The 16,364-nt window shown below is 38.2% G+C and overlaps 1 protein-coding gene across 1 annotated transcript in view; it reads left to right on the top strand.

Moving 5' to 3' along the window:
* Positions 1-9,009: 9,009 nt before the first annotated feature.
* CENPF (centromere protein F) overlaps positions 9,010-16,364 on the top strand; it is a 34,042-nt gene continuing 26,687 nt past the window's right edge. The window contains exons 1-5 of the mRNA XM_066547841.1: positions 9,010-9,171; positions 10,526-10,722; positions 12,044-12,159; positions 13,196-13,287; positions 15,658-15,925. Coding sequence (XP_066403938.1) covers positions 9,010-9,171; positions 10,526-10,722; positions 12,044-12,159; positions 13,196-13,287; positions 15,658-15,925 — 835 coding nt within the window. The remainder of the gene's footprint in view (positions 9,172-10,525; positions 10,723-12,043; positions 12,160-13,195; positions 13,288-15,657; positions 15,926-16,364) is intronic.

Below are 16,364 nucleotides of genomic sequence, written 5' to 3'. Positions count from 1 at the left end.
TGTAAGCAGAAACTTAGTGCACTAGCAGAAATTGCCATTCCTAAAATCATATTAGTTCTTTATAAATTGATACTTTAAATGTTTGAAGCTCACCACCAAAAAAAACAAAACAACAAACCAACTTCTCTGGTATTCAGTGCTCTCATTAATTACTCCATTTAATAGTGCTTCTCAAAATCATCTCTTAGAAAAGGAATTTGGATTACACAACCTTGGAAAACAAACCTGTTACCACCAAGCATGAGCTAACATGTTATAATACTCTATGGCTTATCACAACTTAGCCAGCACCCAGTCTTGTAGTAAGTCTTGGTTGATTATCTGTGCAAATAAACTATGCTGTGTTGAATATTCTAGTTTCCTTAGGGTTGTATTCTGCCTGAGGACTTATTTAATACCTATGTCTCTTTTCAGGTCTCCAGTGATGGCAGTAAAACAAAAAACTTTTTAGTATTTGTGAATAAAGTAATGAAATTTTGATTCCATGGTTGCCAGTACTCCAGAGGGGTTTGGGATGATGAATGTAGCTTACTATGCAACTGTTACTGCTGTCCAATGACAGAATGAATAACATTTTTACAGTTTTCATGGATTACCAATTTGGATATTTTTGAATGTACCATTTAGCATGGTATTAGGTCTTCAAATTTCTGAAAACAGTGGCCTCTTGAAAAAAAGAAGAAAAAAAATGAAAAAAACAACCCAACCCAAACAAAAAAAAAATTACTAGCTTTTAGCAGAACTTAGTTTTTCACCTTGCCTTGAAGTCAGTACACACCACTGATTTGTAGATGCTTTAGTGGCTGCCCACTTGATAATCTTTGTGCATCTCAGCATGGATTTATGTGTCTGACTGTGGACACCCCATTGAAAATACTTTGTCACCACTCAGAGATAAATGGTTTCTTGAGAAAGCAAAGAGCTAATGTCATAATCTAAAATGTGGGTTTGGGACTGTCACAAACCTGTGTAACTTGAATTGAGCCATTAATATTTGCTTATCTCTGTGAAATTGGTCTAAGACCATGCTTGGATATGAGAGCACTCTGAAACTCCAGATTTTAAAGTTTTCTGAAATTGTTTTCTGAAGTGTACTGTAAAAGAATAAAACCTCAGCTAAATGTGTCTCGGCTTTTTGGAATCTGTATATTATTTCTAAAAAAAACTCTGATTCTTATTCTCACTTTTGGTCAAAACAAACAGGGAACTTGCTCTGAGTTAGAGCAGTTTGGGATGCTGAGAGGTGTACATATAAATATTATTTTCTATGCTGACTGTCATTTGCATGATAAGCTAGATGCTCTGGAAAGACTTGAAATGCATAAAAAAAAATCCTGGAAAGGATTAATAAAAAATAGTATAGGAAATATCAATAAAACTGTTGACATTTAGACTTGGAAGAGGTGAGGAGATAAAATGATAACCAAAGTCATTAAGATGTAGAGAGCAGTTGTTTCCTCCTTCCATACATAGTCTGTTGGATCATTTCAGTTAGTGGCTCATAAACTATGGCTGTTTGAGGTGGGTTTCCTACTACAGTTAGTTGGGTGACTGAAAATTCACTGTAGAGCTTGCCTGTAACAATAGCAGAACAAATGTTGGGGTGGTTAGGGTGAGGGAAGGAAGTGTACTTTTGTCTTAAATAAACAAACTTTTCACAGAGAAACACTGGAAGATTTTAGAGACAACATTAAGATATGTAGAGACTAATAAGTGATTTGATTACTTTGTCATGAATGGTGTAAGGGATGTTCTTAATTATATCACTGTCTAATAAATTGTTTGACTAACAAGTGAACAAAACACAAAGCAAATATAGAGTCTCAGATAAATACATGCATTAAATATACATATAAATTTATATATATATATGTGTATGTGTGTGTGTGTGTGTGTATAATAAATAACAGTGTAATTTCCTCACAATGAATTCTTGGTTGTCAGAAAACCAATATTTCAGCTTAGATCCTGGGTTTCAGGCTGCAGACACACTGTGGACCTAAAGCCCTCTGTCAGTGGACAGGTTAAGTCAGATGGCAAGCAGTCAGCAGGGCTGAAATGAGGTAAAGACTTAACCTTTTAACAGGGATAATGATGAGTGGAAAGGCTTATCTGAGTCTTGCACTGAGCAAGAATTGGAAGCTGAACAGGAGATACCAGCAGATAAGCCATCTGATATATGAAAGAATTCAGTGTTCTGAACATGTCCTTGAGTGTTCTGGTGACTCCTGTCACGCATGAGGGAAAAGAATTCTTTCTAGGATGATCTAGTGGTGTGCCCAAGCAGGTGGAACACCATGGAGAAGAGTGTCCAGTACCTGAGAGAATTACCTGGGCTCAAAGTAACCCACACAGATTCAAATAGAAAGCAGTCCTGTGTAAATCCAGATGAGATCCATTGAACACAACCCATGAGGCAGAAGTTTGTACACAGTTGCCTTTATCCACTTCTGGGGGGAAGAAAAACAAAACCCACTCCCCTCTCCCTCACCCCACCAAAAACCCCTGTCTGCAGGTTTGGGTTGTTTTGGGGTTTTTTTCAGAAAACTCCATATTGTTTTTGTTTTAGAAGCCTCATTTATTTTTTAGTATGTGGGCACAACCTCAGCTTCTGTGAATGATGTGTGCAAATGCAGAGACCCACTGTGCAAGTACTTCAGAAGGTAACACCCATTTGTCAAGAGTCAGTCAGGGTCATGTTTGGCCAGAAGGAAAAATCATGCCAAACACAGTCTTGGTTGGTAGACTTTAGGGGGGAATGAAGTGGAAATTTGGAGTTTCTTTAAATTATACAATACTGTGTATTGTGAGGTGAAAGTAATTACTGTCAGAACTGGTGTTTCCAAAGGGTTTAGATTTGTATCTTTCCTGGCCAATGTGGATGTTCAAAAAATAATAAAAACACAAATCAACTTCGATGACAAAAAGCTGAAATTTGGACCAGTGATTAGAAAGCAACAAAACTTGAATTCTTATGTGCATTCCAGATCATAACAAAGGAGAAACAAAGTATGATCTCAAGAATTTAATTTGGGTAGTTCATAGGAGGGGGATGTTCAGATGGAATATTAAACATAGCAGAAGCAGCTATGATAAACGATCAAGAACCTAGAACAGAGAAGCCAACAAAAAGGCAAAACTCAGGTTTGTGAAGGCAATCATGCAGATATCATGGCCAGGTACCACTGGGAGAGATGGCCTTTGAGGAAAAGGGAAATTAAAAAGTAGTGAAAAAGAAAAGTTAATAAAGTAGTTAAAGGTGATAGAGGGAGAAAATTATTGAATGTAAGCCAAAGAAAAAACAAACCTTAGCGAGGTCTGACAAGAAGTAGAAGTAACCTTACTTACCAGCTGGCATTTTCTAAATTCCCCATTTTAAAAAGGTGGTAGAAAAGGTGGCAGGAGTCAGAGATGGCTATAAAAAAGCCTTTTAGTTTATATGTAGTACACTTCTCTCTAAACTGCTTTTCTCTCTGGTTAGAAGAGGATGATATTCACAGTAGATGTACTTGTGTGTGGTTAAACACACAGTTCTAAAAAAGAGGCCAAAGGAGATGCAAGCTATACATCCATGAAAGCTAGGGAAGATTGGACCATGAACGATACATGTTCCCATCTTACCAAATGCCCTTTGAAATCTGGTAACTCATTGCCCATAAGAAATAACAATGTTTGATAGTATATTGGATGTATTTTTGTGTTAACATATGTAGCATGAAACATTTGCTTGGTATTGTCATTTCTGGTTGGCAACAGACCTATAAAGAGAGAGAAATCACCATTAAAGAAAAAAAGTGTTCCAATGTTATTTACAGTTTAGTAACTGGTAATTTGAAGCCCTTGACAATATGGACTTGATGTGTTAGATCATAATGTAATTGCTATAATTATTTATAATTTTCTTAACTGTATGCCCTTTAAGCATTATGCTAATGGCTGTTAGAGTTTGAAAATAATGTTTTTAGAACGGGAAAGAAAGACATGAATACCTTCTCACTAGTGTAACTATTGTTATAGTTGCAAAGCCATCTTCAGGTAGGAGGGTATGTGTTTACTTACATAAAAAACATTTCTATTTAGATGTCTGCTTTCTTCCTCCACCCTTCCAATATACTAACAAGCATTAAACAAGTAACTTTACATTCAAAACTAGCATTTACTAACATCAACTAACAAGCACCCTGGTTTTCAATCCTTTATATGGTTAAATAATTTACTATTTTTATTGTAGTGGGTCTATCATTGTAACTGCTCAGCAGCTTTAAAGTTAACACTTATGCAGAAGTTTGCAGATTATTAAAAAAAATCACAATAATACTACACTGCATGTAAAGGTCAGAGAATACTTTCTTGTGATGAAAATTATTCAGAATAATTGTCCTAAATATACCAGGGACTTAATTGAAAGCAGGAGCTGTAGGTCCGTTTTATCCCTGTAAAACACACTGGTTATTAAACCCAAGAATTCATTTATTGTGTAAAGGTTTCTTACTATCATTTGTGACAGATAGGTGTTACAGATTAGAGCACAGGGACTTAGGGTCTTGTTACATGATGTTTTAACTCATTTGAGCTGGTGTCCCCACAGCCCTCTTCACTCTCTCCTGCATATCCCTGCTCCACCTGCTGAGCTGGAACAGGCATTTACCTTACCACACAATGCAGCAGTTTGCAGCCCAATGAATATGTGTACATGTGATGCTATCAGAAAGGTCTTTGCTTAACATAATATCCCTTACCTGTTTACCCTTCTCACCTGGCAGTTCAGATCTGCACCAAAGTTGTCACAAAGGAGCAGTGACAAGGTGGGGGACAGAAGGGAGGTTGGCTGTGTGGCAACATTGCCTGGAGGTGTTTTAAACTTCCAGGAGCCACAGCTGTGGGTCCCAATCCAGCACCTGCATGTGATCCACTGTGTCACCTTAGACAAGCCAGGTAACCTCAGCCACCTTCTCAGCACTAGGAAACCTCCCCACTGAGGTTTAGTAGGATGTACTGGCCAGTGTGATCCCAAACAACAGAGCAACTCTAGGTATTTGATCCACTAATACATTCATCCAATTGACCCTAGCACAGGTGTAGGCATTAGTGCTTCAGTAACAGTTTCAATTGGTACATAAAAATACTGTAATACTCACTAGAGAAACACCCCCATCTCCATTGGGAACAGAGTTACAATTTGTGATATGCTGTGGTCCCTGATTTTTGTTAATAAACTGTGAAAAAAGATTGTGCAGGTCACTTCAACTTTTTTTTAAGAGCAAAAGGCAGCTGAGAAATCGAAGGTATAAGGTTCTCTATGCATCCCAATGGCATCCACCTTAACATTCATTCAACACCCAACAAGCTATGTGTTCTGTGAAAAACCATGTGAAGAATAGGGAATCTAAGGGTGTACAAACAATCAAACATTGTGTTTTACAACAGTAGCTCACTGGTTCTGTTAGTGCAGACTTAACTGTGCAGCTGCAGTACTGACACCTAAACTGCCACCATCTTCCCAGTTATTTTCCTGCATTGGCAGAGATGGGGAATTTTGTTTTCCAGAGGCAAGAGGCATCACTTAGTACAGGGTGGGGTTTGGGTGAGGCAGAGGAAAATGATCCATCTTCTCTTTCACACCCAGGCTGGCAGAGTGTCTGCCTTTGGTGCCTCCCCAGGGAAGCTGGGAAGGTGGAAGTACACAGACACAGAGTACCCAGCCCATTTATCTCTCTCTGTGTGAATGGGATTGCTCCAACTCCTCAAATGCTCTTTGATGTGCATGTATCTTTATATATACACTTACATGAATCTGGCCTTTCCTGATGGATTCTGAGTCCAGTGAGGAAGAATATGGAGGAGAAGCTCCATCTGGTTTCCGCTTCTTGTTGTATTCAAGAATGGAGAGATTTTCTCATCAGAACTTCTTTTCCTTTCTTTCCCTTCTGGTTTTGTTCTGTCACATGCTCTGACATAAGCTGTAGCAATACAAATTTAACCTTTAGTGGTTTTTGTATTCTACTTACTGTTCTGGCCCCTTACTAGAAATTGAAGTAAGGAATTCAGGTGAGAAAACATAAATGGTGATGTTTGGCATTTGGCAAAAAACGGAATGGAATTTCAAGGACAGAGAAAAGCTATTTCACAAGACTTGAGGTAGACTTTGCTCAAAATCATGGGGAACTCTAACGCAGGGGATTTTGAGAGCCTTTTAGAAAGACTGTAAGAATTCTAGTCAGTAGAGAATAATGAAAATTACAAGAGTTTGATGAACTTATGGTTACCATTAACATCCTTTATAACTTGTTATTATTTTTTCAGAGTATTTGATCTTATTCTTGTATTTCATAATTCAATCTTACATTTACTAATATTTTTATTCTTGTATTTACTTCTGGTAATTAATGTGTTGACACTTACAAAGGTATTGTGCAGAATAAGTTGATGTGCCAAAAGAAAAAACAAGTTTCTGTACTCTTTACGAGTCTTTTTATCTTTCATGATAATTAGTTAATTCCTGCAATAGTTACATAAAGGTTTTCAAATATTAAAGTATTAATTTGTAAATCATTAACCCAGTACAAACCTGACCATTCTTAGAAATCAGCTTCAGAAAAAGTGTTTTCTCATATTTAAGTTGACAACAGTGGTCAGGTTCCCTTCCTTTAGCCTCAGTTATCCAGATATTAATCAGATGCATCTTAAAAGCTCTGCACACAGCAGCTGATTTTTCATTTTTCATGCCTTGTAAGAATGCTGAAGGCTGTCTCTACTCATTCATTACTTTCTGACAAATATGCCACCAGTTATGGAAGTTGAAGCTGTTTCACTGAAGCTTTCCCTGAGGGATTAATCATGATGAACTAATGCTAGAGGTCCATGTCCATCAGTAATCCCACTGTAATATCATCTGTAGAAAATGAAAACTCTTCAACTTCTACAATTGATTAAGTAGCATTTTTTACTGTCCCATGGGAAACACTTACTGTAAAGTAGCATATAATGAGTATTTTATTGTTACAGAACATTTGCCCCTTGTCCACCATGCAGAGGATCCCCTTCAGTTCAGACTGATTCTCAGCTTTCATTAATTATTTGGCAGTATTTATTTCATTAATTATTTGGCAGTGTGTGAGGGTTTTCCACTCTTCTAAAGTAGTTCCTGCTCCACTGCTGTTCTGTGCTGCTCCCCCAGAAACACCTGCATAAAGTTCACCATGGAAATTTCTAGCCTGTCTGGTTGTTTTGGGGTTTTTTAATCATTATTTGTGAAGAGGTATTTATGATGGATCAGTTCCATCACTGCAATGGCTTGTTTTGTTCAGGAGACAGTTGGGAGATTTTTTAACAATGTGCTGGTGGGTTTGTTGTGCTGTGTTTATTTATAATCAGAGCTCTCACCAGCTGACCGGTGAGCTGTTTAACTTCTCGGAAGATTTGTTTAACTTGATTTCCTAAATATGATTAAAAGAACAGTGCTTGAGTAAATATTTTCAGAACGATTATGAGAGGCAGAACATTTAAATAGGTAAAATGACAATCAGATCATAGAATCCCAAGTCACAGATTCTGATGGAAAGGAACATTGCGCTTCAAATCCAAAACTCCCCTCAGAGAGGCAGTCCAGGGGGTAGGGGGGGAATACCTGGGGGTTTGAAAAACCAGTCACAGGTACCCAGGGAACTTCACAGGAACCTTAGAATCCTTCTGCCTTCACTATTGCCATGTCCATTCTATGCTCTGTGTTAGACCATATGTACAAATTATTTGGAGCTTTTTGATTGAGTTTGTATTTCTGGGCAGGAAACGGTGTAATATTGGGCTATATTGCCTCCCTCACCTCAAAAAAAAAAAAAAAAAAACTGAAGAAGAAACGAACCCCAAGTCCTGGGAGCAGAACTGAATGCGAAAGCACTTCAGGATATTGCCATTGATCTTTCCCAATAAACGGGTGACGACCGGGACAGCCTGTTGTGGTCCCTTTTCTCAAAACTCAGCTTCTCTTTGGGGTTGGAAAAGTGGGTTTAGATAAAGATGTAACACCACCGTTTGACCCCACAACTGCCGCTTCCATCCCTTTTACGCTCATCCCACCCTCATCCCCATCCCACCCTCATCCCCTTCCCGCCCCGCCGCTCGCCCCGCCCAGCTGAGGGCACCGCCCCGCCCGCCTGAGGGCAACGGCCTCGGGGCCGCCGCGGGCCTGCGCCGCCGCCTCCAATGGAGTTTGAACGCTTCCGAACCAGCCACTCAGGAGGGCGGGCGGCGCCGCGCTGCGCTCCCATTGGCGGCGGGTCTGCGGCCTCGTGGCGAGCGGCGTGGTGAGCGGGCCAATCAGCGCGCGGGGCCGCGGCATGGCGGGGGCGGGCACTAACGGCCGCGGGGCGGTGGCGCTGGGTTTGAGTCGCGGCGGGAGCGCGGCCGCTCTGAGGGTTGCGGGTACCGAGGCTGTGGTGGCAGCTGTCGCCGGGCTCGAGTCGCTGTCGCCGGGCTCCGGTTGGCGCTTAACAGTGAGTGAGCGGTGGGGCGCGGGGCTGACGGTGGCGGGCAGCCGCCCTGTCTGTGAGGGCTCGCTCCGCCTATCGTTGGTCTCTAGTTTTAGGTACTCTGAGATACCCCGAGCTCAGCCGCGTTGCTTTGAAAGTAAATAAAGAAGCGTTGCTGGAGCCTCCTACGGAACCGTGTGTTTTGGCGAGGAGCCGCCACCTGAGGCAGAGCTGTCAAATGCAGGTGTAAGAGTATAAATCTTGTTTATGCTAGGAGATTTGTTATAGCGAGGTTTTATGATCTGCTTCTAACTGCCTACAAGTGTGTCAAAGTAGGACCTAATGGTTTAAGGTGCTGCTTGGTGTTTGGATCAGGAAGCCTGTAAGGTTGTGGAATGCTGTATTCTAATCTCTGCAGAGCTTAAAAGATGCAATTTCTTTAAAAGGGATTTTTACTTCACCTCTTGGCAGGTGTCATTGTAGTTGTCTTTGTGTTTCAGGCGTAATACTCCATTCTATGTGAAACAAGGATCTGGCCAGTATGAGCTGGGCTGTGGAGGAATGGAAAGAGGGCCTGTCCCCCAGAGTCCTGCAGAAGATCCATGAGCTGGAAAGTCAAGTGGATAAGTTTAAAAAAGAACGTCAGCAAAGGCAATACCAGCTAGAAACTTTGGAGGCAGCCTTGCAGAAACAGAAGCAGAAGGTAACCCAAAATGTCATTCTTCTTGCCAAACACTGTTATAACAGTTTATTTTCTGGTAGTTGTTGTTAGGGAATGGATTAGTGTTTTGCTTCTTCTCCCTGACTGAAAGGAAAGGTAGCACAGAATTACAAACTGTTTATCTTCATCTTACTTAATACTTATCATATTCTTCCGCTGTTTAGTTCTTTTTGGTTGGTAATATAATTCCTGTTTCCTATCTTTTTGGCATGATTGTCCATTTCTAGTTATTTATGTCTACTTTGAGGTTTTTCTACCGCTCTTTATGATTAGGAAAATAAACATTTTATTGTTATACTCGTTAAAATCCATTATAAGGACTGGGCCTATTTTATATACCAGAGCTGCACAGTTGGCAGCCTCTTCCTATTTCACCTTGCCTACAGATACCTATACTCTTAGTTTATGTTATTTGTTAGTTTTTTTTCCTTGAAGATACTGGGGGTTTAGGATTTGGTGTTCCTTCTAGTTTTTAGGGGTGTAATTTTACACCTCATCGAACTCTACCCTGTCAGCCCTGTAACCATGGGACTAAAGAACTGATTGGTCAGGGTCCTGCAAAGTGTCAGGTCAGCAGTGACCCATTTGGTTCAATTTTGTTTTGTGTTCTTTGACTACAGCTCAGAGACAATTTACAAAGGTTGCTTGTTATTCCCTTTAGATTGCTGCAACTTTCTAGAAAATCTTTAGCCTAGTAGTTTTCTTTGAGTTTTTTCTCATGAGTTTCCAGGAAATTGTTTCAACCATTCCAAGCAACTGCTGTGGTCCCCAAACAAAAAAAAGGGTGCTTTAAAACTCTCAGAAGCAGCAGGTAATACAATTGTCAGTCAAAAGAACAACACTGTGCCATGATGCCCCTTGGATGTTCCTCCAGGGAGGAGAAGGACATCTTTCCTTCCAGACTCTATCTTCAAAGCTGTGACCTTTAATAATTATTGTGCACACTTTGTGGAGTGAGCCAAGGTCTTGTGGCTGCTAAAGATAGGCTGGAAACTGAAGTGAGATGATCAGTGAAGAATGTGGACTAATGATGATTATTAGTATTTAGGGATTGACGAATTTTTTGAAGAGCTCATATCTCATCAATAAATAGCAATGTTAATGTCACTGAGTTGAATTTTGGGAAATGTGGGTTTTGTTCACACACAGGAATATTTAAACAATGTGTACATTTGAGGTTTTTAGAGCTGTCAGGATTTTGAAGTGTTAGGAAGCAAATAACAGCATTGTGCTGAACCCTCCTCAAGTATCTGAGCTTTGTGTTCCTAAAATAATAAATGCACCAAATTATAGAGAGGAGTTGATAATTTCAAAAATGTCTCTGTGTTCCAACTAGGTCGAAAGTGAAAAAAATGAATCTGCAATACTCAAAAGAGAAAACCAGAGCTTGATGGAATTGTGTGATAATCTTGAGAAAGCAAAGCAGAAAATTTCACATGATCTTCAAGTAAAAGAATCTCAGGTCAACATTCAGTCAGGTCAGCTGAATTCCTGCAAGAAGGATATTGAAAGGCTAGAACAAGAACTGAAAAGGTGAGGACTTGCTGTATGTCTCTAACATATTTACAATGGTTATTTCATAATTTTTTTCCTCATGCCTCATACATGTCCTAATAGAAGCAAATAAAGAGGAGGTGTGTTGCTCTTTCAATTTTTCTTTTTTTTCATTTTTCTCTTTGATTTTTGTGAAAACTGAAGAGAGTTGAGGTATTTGACGGCTGTGACAAATAATGCAACATAATTTATGGCATGTAGAAATACCAACTTTGTGTAAGGAGTTGCTGAGATCCATCAGTGAAGAATCTAATGAGATTCAACAGGGTTGATAGAACCCCACTAATGTTCTCTGTATCTGCTGTCAAATGTTGGGAGAAAGAGACTGTGAGCTGAGGATACATGTTCCATTTATGTGTTCCCAAAATTAAGTCTAGTTTGCTGAGTTCCCCCTTCCCATTATATTATTTTACATAACTGTTCATCACAAAATATCAGTTAGTGCATGGAACTGATACATGGCCTCATTCTTGGCCATTGTTTGTAATTTTGTATTTGGCTGCCTTTTGTTTGGTACGTGATCATTTGCCACTTCATCCCAACTGATGGTCCTCTGGAAGAGGAGTTCTTGGCATTGAGCTGTAGAAGAGAGGGAAAATAAAAAGGCAAATGTGGAGTCACTGATGCAATGGGCTACAGCCTGGGGCTATCATCAACCTGTGCTCACTGAGCAGGACAAAAGTTACTGTATGGCCTCTGAACTAGTTTTATGATTTCATTGGATGCCTTGGTATCTTCAAGCTCCCAAAATTCCCTCAAATGGCTTGTCTGCTGTGGTGTTTTGGGTAGTGATGTAAATGGAATACATGAAAAATACACTGTTGACTGGAGAGTATTCCCTTGCATTTTGATGAAGTATGCATAGTTGTCTGAAAGTGTGCAGTATCAGAACATAACTGAAAGTTGTGTTTCCTGCCACAAAGATGCTCACTGAAGAGTAAGATTTGATATTCTCAGTTATTTGCTTACAGTTATTTGGGTGTGTTTAGCTGAACTACAATTTCATACAGTAAGACCTCAGGGAGTTCTAACAGATTTTCTTCTGCTTGGGGTTTGATTTTGTTTTTTAGCTATGACTCCTGGGTAATTGATTAACTATGTTGAAACTCTAAATAAAATATGTCATTTATATTTTTGTGTTGCACCACCTTAAAATTTTCAGTGGATGTGTCTTGACTTGATCTTTAAACTAAGTCCTTAGACTCATATAATTTGTTAGTGTATGTCAGGCTGTTAAAAATAGCTAATTAACTTTTTAGTTTCCATTATTAACTTCTGCTGCTGCTTCTTTCCTAAACAGATGCAAATGTGAGCTTGAGAGAAGTCAGCAAACATTGACTGCAGGAGATGTATCATTCAGTGGCACTCCACAGAAAAGTTTTACTGCTCCTTTAACACCAGTTCAAAGTAATAATGGTAAATGATCCTTTTCTTCTTCCAGCACAGATGGTTGACTGTCAGTTTTCTTGGAAGGTTGAGTATTTTAAACATTACACTTGTACTGAGTTTCCTAGCCCCTCTTATGTAAGTTATTATGAAAGCATCTACTTTGTAGCACCCTAGGTTTCAATTTCAAAATTATTAGTACAAATTGAACACATCACAAACATTACATTTTTTCAATGCTGGATGGACATGGAATAGTAATAAAATATCCTTCAGTAGGCTGCAGCAATCTTTTGTATGTCTGTTCCTGGTGTCATCTCTTCCCTTCATGTTGTGGGGAACAAATTTCTCCCTCTACCACAGGTACTTTAACTAAAATGCAGTCAATAGTTAAATGTGTTATTTATTTGGATAGGATTTTTTTGCACAGACTGTTACTGTGTATGATAATCTACACAATTAATGCTCTATATCCATTTCAAAGCATCACTTCTATCTTCAAATTAGGGACATCAAAAATATTTAAATGAACTGGAAAAATGACAGGAAGTTTCCTTAAGTGGAGAATTCTGTAGTCAGACATCCTTATGCTCTTTATGCTGAAAAACTTTGATGTGTTCAATATATTATATGTGTTACTTACTTCCTTCAGTGCTATGAACAATTTTTCTGTGAGTTTGGCATCTCAGTCTTACTCCAGTGAGAAATCTGAGATATCAGATATCAAGATATCAGATATCAAGAATCTTGCTCTTGTTCCTTTTACTTTCTTTATGCATATTTGTAAAGGGGTGCAGTTAGTGGCAATGTCAAGCATTCCACTAAGCATGGCACGCCTGAAAGAGGGAAAATATTAAAGTGATTAAAAGATTAAAGTTTACCTACCTTTATTTAAAATTGTATTTCTGGGGAGATATTTTCTTTTGAAAGCTGGAGTCTTAAATTCATTAAGATAATTGCATCCTTGAATATTTCAAGTCAGAAGGGACCCATAGGGGTAAGTAAACCTGGCTGATTTGGGTGAAAAATGGTTGGACTAAGGCAGATATTCATCCTGTCTTTGTAGATGCTAAGTTTGAAGAACTAGAAGAAAAATACAGGAAAAAAGTACAAGAAAATAAAGAGCTAGAGTTACAACTGAGAACCATCCAGCTTAAGGTAAGTAAGTATCTCTTAGGAATGGTTTGTGTGATATCTAAGTAACCACTGAGTGAACTTGGAAAATGAAATAGAAAACTAGTGCAAAATATTATACATCACATAAAATATAATTTCAAAAGCAAAAGAGAATTAATCTGTGTGTACTGCCATTCAGAAGTAATCTTGGAGAATTTGGAAAAGCCATCCTCTTTGAATAGCAAAGGAAAGGAGGACATTAAAAATGAGAACACATCCTTCACAAACTGGAAGTCTCCTGCAAGCAAGGACAAGATAAAACACTGTCAGTTACGCCAAGTTAAATACTATACGATAATAAAATAGCCTTGAAAAATATTGTGAGTAATAATTCACACCTAGAAAATAGACACCCATAAATCTTTCAAACATATATGAAGGAGGAATGGTGTTGGCTAATCTCTGAGAACAAGATGAATATGATGTGAAAGCCCTCAAGGAAAAAAACCATTGCAGAAAATGTGAAATAATTTTATCTTTGGTACTTACTATGTAAAGGTTTAAAAACTTTTTGATATCAGAGCCTTTTTTTGAATCTATGGCACAGCCTCAAATTGGAAATCAGAAGTAGTTTTAAATTAGATTGATAAAATGAATAGTAATTAAAAAAAAAATCACTAGATACAGAGAATATTTTCCCATTAATTGATAGGGCACTGCAGTGTGGGACTGCTTAATCACTGTGATGTGCAATGTTGCCTTATTCTCCTCTTGACATTGGAAGGGGATGAGGATGATGACATTAGAGAAAACCACTTCCAATGGTGCTTCTTGGAAATACAGTTTAGTCAGGCCAACATTTTGTCCTGAGCAAATTGTTAGAAACATGACTCAATATGTTTATTGAAGCATGTGTAGGCGTATGGAGAAAAGGTCAACATTTGCTGATAAAGGCAAATAATGCCTCATATTTCAGACCTTTTGGGGGTTTTCTTTTAAGAACAAATCAGAAAATGCGTAAGTCAAGTGCAACATTGTATATCCAATGTTGTTGGATATACACTGATGAAAGGGAAAAAATTGGATAAAGGGAGTTCTTGCAAATTTAAAGGAAAAGATTGAGTGCAGAGTGGCAAAAAATGGTCCATTTTTACTGGAGAATGGTCAACAGGGGAGCCTGAAAAGGCTTAGTAAAGAGACCTGTGCTATTCAGCATATTGATTAGTGTTCTGAAAAAGAATTGAATAATAGAGTTGAAGACCACACAGTATTTTGTAAGACTTGCAATAATTAAGATGGTGAGTAAAATTCATCTTAATAAACAATAGTGAAATAATACATCACAGGATGTATTATTCCTAAAACACAGGAAAACATAATTTGAAAAAGGTATGCCTGATAGGTTCAGACTTCTAGTCTATGATTCCAGGAAGCATTTGTTTGTCATTGTGGCTAGTTCTGGATTCAAACTTCTGTCTCAGAAACTGTAAATTTAAATGGCATGTAGGGGAAATGATTACTGCATGCATGATTAGTTTTCTTTTCCTCTTCATTAACAAGCTATTTTACAGGATTGCACACAGCATTCTGGACAATGTAATATAGATTTTTGGTCTTGGCACAGCTGTTCCTAGATAACAGCATATTGTCTGGTTTGACTGAGAAGTCACACTGGGTATTACATGGTTTAGGGATTTAGTTTAAGAAAAAGTAATTCAAATGAGCTGCATTTCAAAATCCTGTTAAAAAAGGAATAGGGGCTTTACTGTTTGTGGTTTGGTTTGTTTGGGGTTTTTTCACTTAAGGAGGAAAAAAGTCTCATTTTTTTGTTCAGTTTAATTTTTCTATGGGGAAATATTAAAAGCTTGTACCTGGCAGATTTTATTATAGCAATTTTGGAGTACTCTTTATAAGTTTAAATAATTAAATGTGTTTTAAATTTACCTATGGTTCCCCAGTAGAACTAAATGTTCGTCAGATATGTTAATCTAAACGTCTTTTTTTGTTTGGTTGGTTTTTTATTGGTTTTTTTTGCAGCTTACTTGTCTTCATTTGCCTGCAAAAATGTAGGCTTTGATTTTAAAACATGTTTGAGTTTAAAAACTCCTCTTTAAAAACACAAAAATTTATGTATGTTACTTATACAGATACACAGGTCAAAATTCTTTTTTTGATATCCTGGTTTGTATTTATAAGTAGCAGCTATGCTTGGAATCTTGGGCTGAAGTTATTTAATTTACGTAGCATAAAAAATAATGATGTGTATCAGGGCTTTGCAGTGGTGGGTGCTGCAATGTTATAACTATGTGGAATGATGATGACCTATTAGCTATTAATGTTAAATTAGCTATTTTGTTTTATGTTGGATAAGGAACTGTGTAAAGGTATATCCTCTTCTTTTTTTGGACACAGAAAATAAACCAGCCTCATCCTCCAAGCTCTTTGAGTCACAGAGAGATTGCTCGGCATCAGGCTTCCTCATCTGTGTTTTCATGGCAACAAGAAAAGACACCTTCTAGAAATCCAGAAACACCTGCAAGGGGAAGTTCTGCAGTATCCTCTTTTTCTTGGGATAAAGAAACAAATTCAAGTATTCTATCAGAGAAGAACGAGTTTGACAACAGCTTTGCTGAGAACTCAAATTCCTCCCTCATGATCCAGCTAAGAGCACAGAACCAAGGTATCTGATGCATTTCTTTAAGACCCAGAGGCAGCCTCCTGTATAGTTTCATGAAAGCTGGTGTGCAGATAAAAGCAGGCTATTGAAATTAGTGCTTTAGCAAGGAAAAGAGAAAGATACTTGCTGTTGGCTTTGGCAGCTGGCCCTGTTGGCTGCTGGTGTATTTTCAGTGATCAGCCATACACAGAGATTACCTGCAAGCTGTGGTATCTTTTGCACAAGGGGTATAGGAATTAGAATGGAGCAGTTTGTATTTTTGGGCTGAGTAGGGGACATCTTCTAAAAGGAAAACTGCCTCTTTCCATTAATTCCATTGCTCCTGAAACAATCTTCTTAAAACACCTAAAAAAACTCTTCAGGATTTCATTGCATCTCACTGTTAAATTTAATTATATTTTTTCTTTATTGTTCTATACTATTGATACTTTTGACTGAACAA

The sequence above is a fragment of the Molothrus aeneus genome, chromosome 3 (genome assembly GCF_037042795.1).
Source record: "Molothrus aeneus isolate 106 chromosome 3, BPBGC_Maene_1.0, whole genome shotgun sequence".
In the NCBI taxonomy this organism is placed as follows: domain Eukaryota; kingdom Metazoa; phylum Chordata; class Aves; order Passeriformes; family Icteridae; genus Molothrus; species Molothrus aeneus.
This window is presented reverse-complemented; position numbering and strand designations above follow the sequence as displayed.